Consider the following 16,415-nt stretch of genomic DNA (forward strand, 5'->3'; position numbering starts at 1 on the left):
TCTTAATTAGGGAAAAGGAATATAAGTCTGATGTGAGCACAAGGCTGGTGGTCATTCTTATCCAGATCTGAAGGGAAGTTAACAAAGTGCACAATTATGTTGTCAACACTCACATGCAATGATATTCCCATATCTATTTTTCATTCTGTTCTCATCTTTCTTAGCTGAATCCCATGGTGCAGACTGTCCTTCAAAGAAACTCTAAAAAAAGGAGAGAAAGTGACATTAAGAAAAGCACGCAGCAACAGTTACCTTATGGCTAAATGAAAGAGAAAGGCAAACAGTACTTGTGGGCTTTGTTGTTAAAGTGGTATTTAACCGATACATTTATTGAGCAAAAATACGAGTCTCCTGTTTAAATGTTATCTATGCATAGCTCCAGATGTTACTTAAAATTTGACATGAGATTATCTGTGTAATAGCAAGAAGAATTATTTGCAAGTGAAGTGCTATTAAACCTTTCCAAATCTGCGTTCTTGCAACACTGAGAGTCCTTCACTTGTGCTATCCAGATTCCCTGTATAGTTCTGATATACACACGTGAAGCTGAAGGAGCTTCATCATCAGTGCTGGAGGTACTCCAGTATTTGAGTGCAGAAATTACAGACTGTACTGATATGTTTTATTTTTGACATACCCCAAGTTTCATTTACTTGTTGGCAGATGACCTCATGGATCAAAACATATTAAAAAATTTAAAAATTTTTTAAAAGCATTTAAAAAAACATGGATTCAACTAGCACAATTGTGCCTTTTTTTTTCTCTTAAGCACAATTTATGACACCACCATGATGATTCTTTTCTCAGAGAATAAAATCAGTGTGACTTTGTTAAAGATATAATCTCATCTTTACTGAACAGCTGTCCTTTAGCTAATAAATCTCACGTAAACAAGAAAGTTGAAGGTGCTAAAAGTTTATTTTTGCATTCATAAAACACAGAAGCTGCCAAAAGGGCAGCAAGCAAGTTGTTATGCCTTATTAGTTCTGAGCTTTCTGTGGTGCAAAAGAGCATTAGCACAACCTCTTTATTTATGCATTTTATCCCTATCATGCAGATGCGTTTTAAAATTCTGTATTGAGATATTAATTGTGTGTTAAAAAATACTTAGTTGCCAAGCAAACTACTGGAATTCTATCATGATTATGGCCAGTCTTAACTCATGTTTTCATCTTTTTACTAGAATGATCAGTAGATTAAAACTTCTGTATCACACTAAATAGAGAAAACACTGGGAAGTTTGTATCTTTTGCAAGATCTCAACACAGTGAGTGGTTTAAAACAGATAATATCCATAAAATTGTCTAGTGTTACTGTCTTTTACCCTCAAATTTTAAAAAAGTTGTTTTTCAAATCCCAATGATTTCCAGTATCAAAGAGCATAAAAGTCAAACCAAATCCTTGATCTCTTACTGAAGTCAAAGGAAGACAAGGACATGCAGTGTCTAAATTGGGTATTCTTTTCACAAGTTTACTAGTGCTGGTTTTCAACTTATGATCTAGAAATTCCTGAAAATATATGGACTACTTCTAAAATGTTTGTAAATAGTAACTCAAGAAAAACAGAAGCCTGTCAGTGGCTTCAATTTGTTTTTCCTTCATGTCCATACTTCCTTAGAAAATTTTTAGTGGTTTGGAAAGTGAAATTATTAAAACCCATTAATACAAATAAATTTCTCCTTAATCGTAACATACCATCATTGGGTACAGCTCTGAGAAACACTCATTGCTACCAGGATAGAGAAGTGCAACCCTGTGAATCCTGAAATGATTTATAGCTTTGGGGCTCTTTGCCAAAACAGCATCAAACGTTATCTGATTATACATTTGCCAACGGCATCTAAAGCAAGCAGGCCCTCCCACTCTAGAGAACTCTCAGCTCAGGCTGCATGGAAATCACTTTTCTAGTAAGTCTGACCAAACTGCAAACTTCATAAGGAATGACTCTCGATGGACAAAGATCTATGTCTCAATTTCTTGCAAATTTCACACTCTCTGACAACACTGAACAATTAAACACAGTTAAAGGCAAAGTAGAGATGGAAATGGTCAGCAGCAAAGCTGCAAAGATGAAACAAACTAACAATTCATCTGATCTAAAATTTGATGTGGATTTCGCATTTCATACAGCTAAACAGACTACTGAAAATTCTAGTTTTCTTCTCCTAGAGACTAATGCACAGAATTGATCCATGAGACACCAGCCAGCAAGTGGTTTTGAGTTCAATTCAGTAAGCATTACATGTGCTATTGCAGAAAAAGAGTCCTGCTGACACAGCTTCTGAGCCTAAACCTTGAAATACGAAAGACCCAAATATTCTCCAAGGGGCATCTTGCTTCTCTCTGTCCCACTAATGAACTTTCACAGAATTGCTTTGAAACAATCAAATGAAGTAAAGCTCTGGAGGAAACTGGGAAAGATTTAGATGGTGCTGAATTCTGTGAAGAAATACAATAGGCAATGTACTGCTTTCAGAAACTCGTCTGCATCTCATCTGCAATGTACAAGTTCTATTTTTCCCAAGTGTTTGGAACTTCTGAAAACAATGATAAGTTTAATGAGTCTTACAGATAAACCATCTCCTAACAATTTATCTCCAACATAGATAATTCTGTTCTTTAGAACAGATACGTATCAAACCTCACACAACAGCAAAGACCAGGAAACAGATTTACATTTCCAGCTACTGCTTACTGACTTCACTTTCTTTATTAAAAATGTATTACAGAAAAAGAACTTCAGATATTTATTTTTCTTCGAGTTTTTATCAATAAATTAGTGAACGAAATAAAGCATATCACACAGGGAAAATAAGACATAATTTATGTATATCCATTTTTCTTTTTAATTCATTTTGGGATACACACTGGTATTACTGTGAGAAGAGCATGGGAAAGATAATTTCAAGGAAGAGCTATTACAGTGCAAAAGCATAAAAAAACCCAGTTATTGTAAAAGACAGCTGGAGTGTCATTTCCTAAATTCCCCGTGTGCTACCATTACACAAACTCCAACAGAATGATAATCCACACTGTATTATAAGGAGAAATCTCATTTGTCCCACAAGTAAAGAACAGAGAAGATTTTTCATAACAGATGATCTGTCAAGATCTTTCCTTACTTGTGAGAAATACACGTTTCATTACAGAAATTTTTTAAATCTCTTCCCTGACATATCACTCTCCAGGGATGCTGCTCCACAGCAGCCCACACATTATCTTTGTGGCTATTCATTCTAATTCATCCTTAGAAGTTTCTTAAAACCGTGGACCATTAGGAAGAAATATGGCCCACAAACAGCTTCACTCTGCCAAATGCTTGGCAAGGGCAATGGAGAACCAAAAATGAGTATAGGACATTTCTCAAATAATTTAAAATAAGTATTTCTTCAACTCAAAATCACACAGAACTCTGGCTACCCAGCCTCCATGATCTTCTTGAAAAATGAAATGCTCTTCAAGCCAGCTGTTGTTACAGCAGACATTTCAGTATGCATGTCAACTGCCATTCTATTAGTAGAAAATATTACAATAATTATGATGAAACACTTTATGAAGAAAAATTAATTACAGAGAACTGCTTTATATGCAACATGAAAACTGGACAGTGATGCAGCAGGAGGATCATCTTAGGATGAATGTGATACTTTTGTGTGATTTAACTCAATACTGAAGTGGTTCCCATTAAAAACTAAATATTTGCCAAGGGCTAATTCACTGTGACCCTCAGACTAGAAAATAACTGCAGTATCTCAAATGAGAGGAGGAGCTAATCACTGCAAACAGAAAAATCTATTTGCAGTGATTAGCTCCCCCTCTGATTTTGCGAAAGAAAGAATTTTTTAGATTATTCCCTTTCCTAATTTAAAATTCGTAAGGCAAAAAATATTGGAAAGGACCTATATAAAAGTGCAGTTTGAAGAGGTTGAATGTGAAAAACAAGGCGAGATCTTTAGAATAAAATTTTTGTATCTGCTGATTGTCTTTCCCAACACACCTTCTATCTTAGATTTCATGCTTCTATATAAGAATACTACAAAAAAAAAATACATCTTTGTAAGTGCTTTAAGGTCTACAAATGTAAAGTGTGGAATTACTGTTTTTATTATTAGTCAAAAACCAAGCAGCAACTTTTCCAAAACATACTTTGTAGTTGCTAGGTGACAACTGTGTAGTCTCTTACAGTGTAATTTACAAAATGCAAGCTCTTACAAGCAAAGAAACAAGAAGTTAAGGCCATCATAAATCTCTCTGCCTACTTAATAAGCAAGAATATTACCTGTAGGTTCAAAGAAATGCTATTGCACTGTGTAACAGTCTTAAGTTTGACCTGTGGATTTGTTTTTAAATGTATTGGTCTTTATGTTATCTGATTTTCTACTGATTCTGAGTTTCTTCACTGGTAACACTCACTTTCCATTGCTATTTCTAAATGACCAGATTACAATGTATTTTAACTACACTGGTAATTTGACCTATCCAGTTATAGGTACCTCTTGATTTGTTTTTAAGTTACATGCAGAGAATTATCCACACTGTCTACTTTAAGCTCGCCCAGACAACTAACAGTGATCCTAATGGAGGTCTTTGTCTAAACTCAATTAGCTGGAGAATAATCTTAAATTTCTACTATAGAGCCCTTTGAGCTGCAGCTAAATTAGATGCCAAAAATGCCCTGAATTTGATAGTGAAGATTCATTCCTAGTTTAACACTAATGCTGTGTCTATTTCATACATGAAGATTACAGATGGGAAAAATGCATCCATTAAAGTCTGAGTTAAGATCCTAGGGTCACATTAGACTCTTTGTATTTACAAACCCTAGTAAATACATAGTTAAACAAGTCCATAAATGTTTGGAGGACAAGGATCTTCAGGCTCATTTAATGAACACTGCAAGATTTGTGAGTGTAGTAAACCTGTAAGTTCGTTGGATTTTCAGTCTTCAGAATCTGCTAAATATCTGTGGTACGTGAGGATGTTCCTGTGACTTAACAACGTTGTTTTTATTTTTTTTAAACAGAAAATTGAAATAATCACATTCCGTTTGTTGATAACTCAGTATTTGGACTACCAAGGTATTAAAAAGGGTCACTAAAAGTTACGTTAAATGAAATCTGTAGGAAGGCCCAAGCTATTAAACAACATTTTTAATCTTCTAGTCACTTTGAGGGAAGCTTTCATCATTGAAAATGCATCACCTGTAGGTAATAGATCTCCCCAAGTGTTTGTGAGCAGTGGTAAATTATTTCACTGATGGCAACGCACTGTGTGCAAGCAGCTCTTCATACTTCAGTCATTGCTTTGGTCACTGAGAGCATCTGTGGATGACAGCCTGCCACTAGAGAATATATTCACCATCAGCTTTTCCTTCCCTGTCAGCTTCAATCACTGAGAATTATGTCCAGTTTTCAAATAATGGAATTTAAAAAAAACATTTTACTGTGCCTGCCCTTGAAAAGTGTCTGTTGCAAGAGCCAATGTGAAAATCTATCTAATCAATGTAAACTGCCTTCAGCAGCTATAAAGCACTTACTGGTGTATTACAGTAGCCTAAGTCTGAACACAGAAGAAAAAAAACAAAAAACCCAAAACCCAATAAAGACTGCTGCAAATAGAATATATTGATGTTATTGCTAAAACTCCCTTTTAGTTTTCAGATTTTTCTGGTAAAATTAGGCTGATAGTTTACATAAGGTTTTCTGTGTGTAAGATATAAGATGCAGATCAGTTTTAAAGCAGATACAGACTTACAGCACCTCTCTGATATTGTTCCCAATGCTCCTTTATGTGGTTGTTCCTCCCTGAACTGATGTAAAAAAACCTCAGAAACATCCACTCAAGGGTTTGCATAGCCAGAGGTAGGAAACAGTCTTTTCTTTCTCAGGTGAATCTAGGCTAGTCTGCATTACACATGAGAATAAGAGTAGGAAAGCAAAAGTCCTTCTGGTCTTTTGAGACACTAAACATCATGCTCACTGCCTACATTAAGTGTTGAAATGCAAGGGGAACTATTACCTCCTGCACTGACTAACTGCAGCATGCCTTAACAACACTCAGACTGCAAAACAAGGACTAAAACCACACAGGTGAGACAAAATCTGGTATTTATTCTGTGATTGCATTGGCGTGCTCATTTTTCAGAGGCAGTGCTTTCAGTTAGTACATTTCTCAATATGTTTAAAAATACAAGAAAGTCACAGGCTTTGATACTCCCTGGACAACTGGGAAGTCTAGTCAACCTACAGCAGCACAAGGAAAACATACTAAAGTTATCATAATGCTTCAGTATAATATTATGAATGATGTAGGTACTTGCACCGCTTACCATGAGCTAGCTCTAGATGACAACAGCGTTGGGAAATATACATGAAATTTAGTTAACACTACGGGACAAGAGAGCAGCTCATTAGCTCACTAGAACAGAGAAATAATTAAAGTGAAAATGAAGACTGTGAAGGTGTAGCACACCTTCAGGAACAGCAGGTTGTGAGTACCAGCCGTGCTGAAGGCATGAAGCATGAAGGTGCTAAGAGCATTTGAACAAGATAATCAAGAAGAAGTTTTTTTTCCTACCCAGTCCTATATTTGACAGTGTCTGGAGTTGTTCGGGGAAAGGACCCAGAGGATGAGGTGACCTGAGAGTCTGTAGGAGAACATGTGGCATGGCTGGAACCACAACACAGACCCACACAAATTCCTTCCTGGAGTATATTGTCTCCTGTGGAGTCGAAGTTGTGGAATTTGTAAAACGGCACATATTGGTGATTGAAATATTCTGGTAGCTTAGTACATTTAGTCTCCAATAACCAATTGTCATTTGGTCTTAAATCATGACAAGGCTGCAAAAAAGAATGTCACAGAGTACTCCTGTAATACCTAACAAAGAATTACTTTCCATATATTTTTAACCCAACCTATTTATGAGTTAGTGTAACTTCTTTTCTTGCTATCTAACACTGAAGATAATACCTGAAACTCACCTGTAATATTTGACAGGACTATAAATCTTTATAGATTCTGCAGAGCTGTCTACAGATTTGACAGATAACCTAGTTTTGATAGGCTTTCAGAGCTGTTTCCATTTTACCTATTAAAGTTTTAAAAATTCCATTACTTTAATTCCTTTAAAATTCTTTAAAATTAACGTATAAGAAAAGATTTTAGCAATATGGTGACTTAGAAGGAGGACTGCGATAGAACATACAATTAAAATTCTAATTTAGAAAGTTATTCCCTGGCATACTAGACAGCAATAACTTAACCTCATTAATCTTCCTGATTTATCTCCAGCAGAAAAATACAGTATGTTGATAGGATTTCATGATCCTTTTTTATAGAAAGGACCCTCTGGGTACAATATGCACACTTGTATTGTAACTAATGTGCAAGATATATTGTTTTTAACTTGTGTGCAAAAGAAAATAAAGTTGGTCTCAGGCACTGCTTATTCCCTCTTATGTAAATGAATTTCCTGCTTTTGGAGGATTTTATTAATACCTTTCATGTACAGCATGTGGGGTTTTCTTATCTCCCCATTCCTCCCCACCTTTTATTTTATTTCTTCACACAGTATGCAATTAAGAGTGCAAACTTGAGTAAGACCCATGACTGAAATTTCTTAAAACATAAAGTGAATGAACACAGGACACTCTGAATACCAGCTAATTCTGTGCTTTGATAGAAAACCAAAGGATGACACTGATCACCACACAGGCACTATCCATCCTTTTGTAACAAAGCTATCTGCATCATTATTCATTAACTGAGCCATCTCCTTGCTTCCCCCTCGTGTTGTTCCAAAGGAGGCAATTACATGTGTTTGTTGTACGCACAAGTGAAAAATGATGCCGAGTCATTTATTTCTTCATGAGAAATCCTACCCACCAGGACACAGGTATTTCTTCTGTACAAGGATGGTGATGCATCGGAACGAGATGTTGTGGATCCCCCATCCCTCAAAGGGTTCAAGGCCAGGCTGGATAGGGCTCTGAGCAACTAGGGAGACATGTCACCTGTCCATGGCAGGAGGGGAGGAATGAGATGATATTTTATGTTCCTTCCAACCTAAACCATCCCGGGACTCTGTGATTTACTCAAAATGGGGAGGACTCCACGTCATATACAGTCCACTGAATGTGTAAGCAAGGCAAATTCTGAATTGACTTCTTTATACTATCTTCAAATGCGTCACATGTAAACACCTCAAAGGACTTGGACAGAAGGAAAATACTCACTCTGATCACTATGACATGGTTTGAACGGTTTGAGGCTGGAAAGGAGAGCTGTCTTAAAATGTTGTATGAAGGCAGAGACATTGAATTTGAGCTAATGCAGGTTTCCAAGGTACCATTATAACCAGATTTTTCACTTCTTGATTTTAATTTCCAATTTATTCAGGAAAATCTTTTTCAAGTTCCTTTCTGCCAAGCAAAACCTTCCTTCCACAATGCTACTTATCACTCCTAGATTTTCTTTAATGTATTCAGAATGTTATCAGGCAGATGGTTTCTAAAAACTGGTTTTAGATACCTTAGAGTTTTGAGAACATTATTTGGAATATTTTTGTGCACTTCAAATTTTTATTCAAAAAGCTAATAAAAGATGTAAATATTTTTTCTGAGTCTAGCCCATTTTTCCTCCTAAACATTAGCACTCTGATATTTGATTTAATTTACAAATAATAAAAGCTTGCCCCAGGGAATGGTCTCAAAGAGCTAATGAAATATTATTGAAGTACAGCATAAAGATGTGCTGTGAAAAAAGAAGACAAGGACTGCAGATTTGTTCTTCCTATATTAAAGAGTTTGCAATTTGTTTAAAATATAACAAAAAAGATAAAACAAAAGGAGGAAAAGAAAAACAAATTAAAAAGAAAAATTCAGAGTGAGACAGCAAGAAGAGGAGAAGAAAATACAAAAAAAAAAAACCAAAAAACAACAACAACAACAAAAAAAATTAGTCACCAGAAGAAAAAGTCTATATTTGACTGAAGTGGTAAGCTTTGTGTTGCAGTTATTAAAATTTTCTGTTCATCCGTGTTTTACATAGTGATTGATGAGAGCTACTTCACTTATTGCCTAAATATGCTATGTAATGAACAAAACAAAGCTTAAGGATTCCAAGTAACTTTTCTGAAGTGGGAAATACTTTCCATGGGAAAATGCTTCTTTTCCATGACTTGATTGATGCTGTAAGCCTGTGACATTATTCTTTGAGCAACTATATTATTTGAAAAGAGACTATTTAATGTCTGGGCAATTCTGGTTACTGAAGTTTATTTCTTTTGAAATGTGATCAACATTAAACTGGCGGACACATACACTGATAAGAAAGGTGACTTCTGACACTTTTCTAGGTAATCCAGTAATATTTTTGCCTGATTTTATCTGAATACATCATTGTAATTGAGACAATGCTCTGAGCTCAGAATTCACAAGAACTGCCTGACTTTAAATTATCAGCTAAAACAGGCACAGAAAGCCTGATAAGATCTTCAAATCCCCTGTAAAGACAAGCTGCTTGTGATTTAGAGCCACACAATTTGGAAAAACCTTCAATGTAAAAAAATTCCCTGAAGCACCAGAAAACGGCAAGTGGAAAAATGAAACAAAAGCAAACAAATGTTGAATTTGAAAAGTGAATAAACTCCTCCCCTATCTTCATCCAAGTTGTAATGTACACACAGCTGATCTAACCTTTCAGAAGTGATAAAGCACCCCTCAGATTTGGCTCACTAAGTGGGCCTCAAGGGTTTCCATGAGTGTATCTCGGCTGCTCTAGTTAATATAGTTTGAATAGAAGATAAGAGAGAAACAAAGCTCACATAATAAGATTTTAATTCTGCTACAAGGCAACACTGACATCACATTTAACTACAAGATAAAAGCCAGAGTACACTGGCATGCACAGATGGAACACAAATATTTTGCACACTGCTATTTTTCCTGTGGAAAAGATAGAACTTTTCAAGGGAAGTGAGGGCAGTAGGGTATGCTAAAAGGGATAAAGGTCCACTTGCAGTGCCCTTTCAAAAGAAGAACAGCACTTCATTGTGCTGGCTCATTAAATTTTTTGATCTTCACAGGAAGCTTTGGTGCCACAATGTCTGCTTTGCTTGTTTGCAAATCCACTATTTGCTCGCATATATAAGGTCAATCAGACATTCCTCTGGGCTTGACTTTTAGGCCAGCACTTTCCTTGTTGTAAAGAAAAAGATCTCCTATTTAAAGGCTACATGTCTATTTACCACTTTTCCTGGCTGGCATCCAGTCCCTGAGCATGTAATTTTCTACACTCTCTTGCTTTGGGGAGAGCAGTAATGGGTCACAGTAGAGCCACTGAGAACTTCCACAGCAACAGGAGCCCCCATTACTTTGCTATCCAAAAATACTGGCTCTGGGTTTTAAAGTTATGCTTCCTTTTCCCAGACATCCCTCTGCAGGCTCTCATTCTGTAATTGCTTCCTGTCAATCATCTTCCCTTTGGACAACTGCACACTTACTGGAAAGGTGGATAAAAACTTCGAAAAAATGGTGTTGGTCCTAGACAATTTCCCATCTGTCTGAGAAACTACTCAAAGAATGACACAGAGTGTTTAAGAGCATATGAAGATAATCAGCATAAAAACAGTAGAGGTAGTAATGAGATTGACAATGACGACAAGTGTTGCTGTCAATTGTTAACCTGATTATTTTTAGCTTGCTCACTGTACACTGACAGACAGCAGACCTTCAATACAGCCTCAAGACTGCTCGTTAGTGCAACCAGTGTGTGCCAGCTTAGGCACACTAATGAAGAGCAGTGGCTCAACAACCTGAATTGCCTTATTTTGATGTTTGAAACATATACAAGGCACACTAATGAAGAGCAGTGGCTCAACAACCTGAATTGCCTTATTTTGATGTTTGAAACATATACACAGCACTTTCTCATTTCAAGAGAGGTAATCCTGCAGAAATTAATCAACCAGGCTTTAAACCAGACAGGTCATTCAAATACATAATACACTGAATTGAAGCTACTCCAAGGCTGAGCTAATGGTTAATGTGTAGTGGAAGTACTCTGTGGAAGTTAACAATGAAGGAGGGACAAAAGGGGTTGCTGTCCCTAAATGCTCTTATTTGAAGAGCAGTTCTGCATCATCCATCTGACATCAGGTATGTGGTACTAATATCTTCTCAGTAGAAAAGCACAATGAATATATGACAGTTCCCCTACAGCACGTATCCACAGGAGCTTATTGATGGACATTTGGATTGTCCACTTCTCTTTCCATGTGATCAGCTATTATACTCCTGATCCCCAAGACAGAAACTTCCAAAGAGCTTTGAAAAGCCTTCTGAACTTGTACTGACCTTGTGCAATACAATGGTGATCTCTGAACATCCCAGTGCTAATATCTCCTCCTTCTTATCACTCACACAGCTACATTCAGAGAATACACTCTGCAATTGAAATAAGTACTGAACTAACTAACAGAAAAAATCTATCTCCAGCAATAAGGATGGAGATGGGAATTTGTGCGTCATAGAGTTACTTACTGGGCAAATGTGGAACAAGAATGTTTCTTCACCTCTAGTTTGGTGGTGTTTTATGACAATATGGTGAGGACATGAAGGTGACTTGTTTATGAAGTAAAGAGAGCTAACTGAAAAGTTATCCCAAGTCTATGTTAACACAAATGGATTCAGAGACATGAAACCTAACAAAGAAATAAAGGGTTAGTGACAAAGAGAAATTCAGTGCAAAATATTGTTTATATTCAGAGCCGTAAGAACAGAAAAGAAGCAATCATAGTTCTGCACTTCGATCACACCTATGACATTATTCTGTGGATTTTTTCCTGGCGTGCAGGACCCTTCTGAACATAACACCTAGCTAGTCTTTTGTTCTGATTCAGATCTTGCTGAGTATCAAAACAATCCTTCAGTAATGAAGATCGAGGTTTAATGACTTGATGTGTAATTTTGGATTCTGCAATCTGCTTCCTGATTTTATCTTTTGCATAAACGGAACAAAACACAGCAATTTATCAGCTATCCGTGGACAATTCAAGATTTATATACATTGCAGCTCTAAATTTTTATTCTACACTTCCTTTCATTATAACACTGAACTCAAGATAGATTAATTGAGGCAAGCCAACATTATAACAGCTCTATTGAATAGCAGCAGATGCCTTTATTCTCTGCATCCCTCTATAAAACAAAACTTAAAAAAATTGGAATCTCTATATAAATATTTCCCTTAGAAGACAATACAAAGATTCCAGGCATCTGTTTCTCATTAAGCCAATTACTAGTTGTTTAAAATAACAACTCAGTAAAGTCCGTATTTATTAGATTTCTTAATAAACTCTATGAGCCAAATTCTGCAGATGGAACAAGAAAAAATGATGAAGAGTGAGCTAGATGGACAAGAGTGACCTAGCACTGAAATGCTCCAATCCTGACATTAGGTGGAATAATAAATATCCAATCTAAACATCCCCTGGCACCAACTTGAGGTTGTTTACTTTTTTCCTGTTGCTTGCTTGTTGTTGAGAGAAGAGACCCATCCCCACCTGGTTACAACCTCATTTCAGGCAGCTGAAGAGACAGATAAAGTCTTACATGTCCCACTGTGGCTCCCTATCTTGCCCTAAGTCAACCTGAATCTTAGTTCCATAAGAATATATTAAAAGCATATAAATTGAATACCCCCAAAAAGTATGGTTTGGTGGGTTTTTTTTGTATTACCTGAATTTGGAAGCTATCATTCTCTATAACTTCACTATAGTCACAGTAGCTGTCAACTAAACTTGTCATGCCACTTAAAATACAAACACTTGATGTGGTACCAGATCAAACTTGAATTCTGGCACAAATCAAGACAATTTTTCTGTTTTTCATTAGAAGATGCTGAAACTTTTCCAAGCGTGGGCAGAAACTGTATGGTGAATGGAGTACTTCACTGCATCATGCATATGAATTTCAGCTTTTAAAAATGTGGTGTACATTAGTGACAATCAAAATAGTACTTTCTAGAGAGTATTTTTTTGTTTGTTTTTTCCTTCATAAAAACAGAGAGGAAACCAATATTTTTAGGTTTTGGTTTGGTCTGTTTTTGGTTTTTTTTTTGAATTATTGCACTATTAAGATTGAGTGCTCCAAAACACTGTTGCTCCACACTAAAACAGTCATGTGGGTAGCACTATCCAAATATTTCATGACACTGAAAAGTCACGTTACTATTACAGTTCCAGATTTGTCAGTCAGGTTTCCAGGGACTCCAGCAGGGAGTGTAAATACTGATGAAGGGCAAGCAGACCCCTGTGTCAGTGTGCAGTTAGACAAAAACGTAGTAATTCTGTTAGTTTCTTGGCCCTTGGAAAAGGACTATTTTAAAAAGATAAAACCTGATCCCCTACAAGATATTTAAGGGAATTCCAGTGTAGCACACTTCTGCTAAAAGAAAACATCCTCCTAGTTATGTCAAAATTAAAGACATATGCTACCCAGCTAGACTGTCCTTCTACCTCAGCAATGCTCAAATATCAATTAACGGCAGGAATAAAGTGTTTTTAAAAAATGTCACCAAAAAATAAGAAACACACAGTCCCAATAACAAGAAATAAAAAGCAATCCACAAAACAGTTAAACTTTAAAGAAGCCCTAAATCCTGCATATAGTGTTGCTTTTCTAGCTTTCTTTGTACGCCAGAGATACATGTGCTTAGTAAATACCAGTGAAATAAACACAAATGCTGTGCAAAAAAACTGACAAATGGAGGGAAAATATGTCAATCTCAAACCAGATCTACAATTAAACATATAAAAAGCACGAGCAATTTATGTGATTTTCCTTGTATTCAAACACTTTTGTATGTTCTAGCTACTGTCGCTTCTATAGACTTGATTCACAATGTAACCATCAAAACTTAAAATTCAAGCTGCTGATGTTGTAAAAGAAGAGACAATTAAAAAGTCAGTGGAAAAATTGAAATGTGTAGAAAACTACTAGGAAAGCAGCAAGACACCAAATTTTCTTAGATTTTAAATGTGTTTACCAGTGCAAAACTAAAGGAAATGCTTTGGTATGGTTGGAAGCTCGACCTATTTAACTTCAAAATTCAGATAACAGTGCCATTTTGCTCTCCAGAACATGAGAAGTGGTTTACTGCCCACACTAGGAGTTTAATTCCACTACCTCAATGTACTGTAAATAATATAACTCTCTTGAAAGGGTCTAATTAATGGAAACAAGATTCTTTGCAGAATAAAGCACTGCTCAGAATAAAGGCTCAAGGACTAGGCTTTAGCATAGCAACTACATGCATTTTTATATAAACACATTGTACAACTGAATTTCTTTCTTTTTTTTCCCTCTTTCTCTTTACAGCACCATCAAGGTGCAGCCCAGTACACAGCAGTCCTGAGGCCCACCAGTAAAACAGTAGACCAGGGGAACAGCTAGTAAAAGAAAAGAGCTAAAAAACACTGAGGATTTGATCTGATTTAAGGAGCAGTTTGTGTTCTTTATAAACTGAGGTGATGTTAGTTCCATAAAACTGACTACCAGTATGGGAAAAAAAGAGAAAGAATTACCTTTTCACATCACATTGTTTGCTGTATATATACAGGGACACCGAATTATTTTTTTATCTTTTTATGTGAGTTAACAGCCATACTGGGTCAAACCAGAGGTCCATACAGCCGATTAGTTTTTCTACAACAGAACTAGTAACAGATGTTTACAAAGAAGTACGAAGAATAGAGCAAATAGAGAGTGAATCTTTCCTCAGCATACCCTTTTAGCTTCTAGCAATCAATGGCTTTCCTGAGCAATCTCTTCCTCAGCCAGAGACTGCACACAGCCATTGTGTTTAATAATGAATTTGTCTAGCCCATTTTTTAACCCATTTATAATTTTGGCTTCACAGCATCTTGAGGCAATGAGCTCCACAATGTAATTATGTGCTGGGTGAAAAATATTTCCTTTTGTTCATTCTAAACCTGCTGCTTAATAGCTTTGTTGGGTGCTCCTGATTCCCTGTATTATAAGGAATAATGAATAATTGCTGTTAGCATTGCAGAAGTAACACTGATCTCTGGAACAGCTCAGAATATCCTAAGGGGGTGTTACAGCAGCCAGGAATGAGTGATATTTCACTGTCCTAGAAAGAAAGTAGAGACTTGGTACTGGAGCTGATAAAGTGGCTCTGTGTCACTTTTAAGGATTTCCTTACTCATATAATCTTTACACAGTTTATTATGCCAACTTTAGGGAAACTGTGCACGAGAGTGCTACACAGAGCATGAAAGCTGGAGTTCAAGTATGAGCAGGTGAATGAGCAAAACTACAAACCCAAAATGCAGACTTCTACTTTAGTTTTCTTTGTCCAGCTTGACAGAAGATACCAGTGAAAAATAGAAACAACTGCAGATAAAAGAAAATCAAGGCTAAGTGAAGCAGATATCACAGCCTAATGCAGCAGACAATGTTCTGAAATACTTTTCAAGCAAACAATACACTAAAGTGTTCTGGCAATGACTAATGGTTGACAGCACATGGAAGAGCAATACTGGGATCACAAAAGACTGAAGAACTGTTGCATGCAGACTTTCTCAAGATTAAAAAGCATGTGTCTCAACTTGACAGTCACGCTTCAGATTCAGAGGGCTTTGGAAGGACATGAAAAATCTAAAAAGAACTTTGCGCTACGAGCTTTTCCCCACCTATTTAAGTCCCCTCTGTTCTTTTCTAACTATTCATGTGGGGTTGGAGGTAGGAGCTTTTACTGCTATTTCCTGAGTAGAGGATGCAGGATCTGACCTACCTTTCTAAAATTTGTTATGTCATACTGGAAGTCTGTTCTTGGCCATCATTTTTGGCAAGGGAAAGCACAGAGAGGACTCATGTAGATATTTAGCGTAAACAATCTGAATGGCAACATTATCTCCTATCACAAGCTCTGTGACACAGCTGAGTATTTAAGCATCAAAGGCAAAGTATTCCTGTTGTCATCTCCCAGACTAATCAGAAACTATGCTTAGTTCAGGAACCAGTACTGCACTGTGTGGAAGCTTCCACCATCGCAAAGCAAGCAGTAGGAGACATTCTATTCAGAAAGGAACCCTTTCACCATAGAACAGAGACCAAAATCTAAAATTTCAAAAAAAGATCTTATGCTCCCTTTACTGCAGGCTCCCTTTGTTAGCTGAAGGCTAACAAATAGCAATGTCTGCCTCTGAACAGCCCCAGCCTGTGCATCAAGGAAGGTCCTCATTTCTTTTTATTCCCTTTGGTGTGTGGAGTAAGAGCAGAGATCGCCTGTCTCTTGGAAACCCAGACCTCTTTCTTGTAGATACAAGAACTTCTTTTCTGTAAATATATTAAGAACAGTTATTATAGCATAGGGAAACACCTTAAAGC

At 36.6% G+C, this 16,415-nt stretch overlaps 1 protein-coding gene across 11 annotated transcripts in view; it reads right to left on the reverse strand.

Annotated features, from left to right (window-relative positions):
* The window catches only part of PTPRM (protein tyrosine phosphatase receptor type M), a 441,320-nt gene that overhangs the window by 62,236 nt on the left and 362,669 nt on the right, over window positions 1-16,415 (reverse strand). For all 11 annotated transcript variants that reach the window (XM_015618484.3, XM_015618479.3, XM_015618477.3 and 8 more), the window contains one exon: window positions 114-201. In XM_015618484.3, the coding sequence (XP_015473970.1) occupies window positions 114-201 (88 nt within the window). The remainder of the gene's footprint in view (window positions 1-113; window positions 202-16,415) is intronic.

This window comes from Parus major, chromosome 2 (assembly GCF_001522545.3).
Source record: "Parus major isolate Abel chromosome 2, Parus_major1.1, whole genome shotgun sequence".
Lineage (NCBI taxonomy): Eukaryota > Metazoa > Chordata > Aves > Passeriformes > Paridae > Parus > Parus major.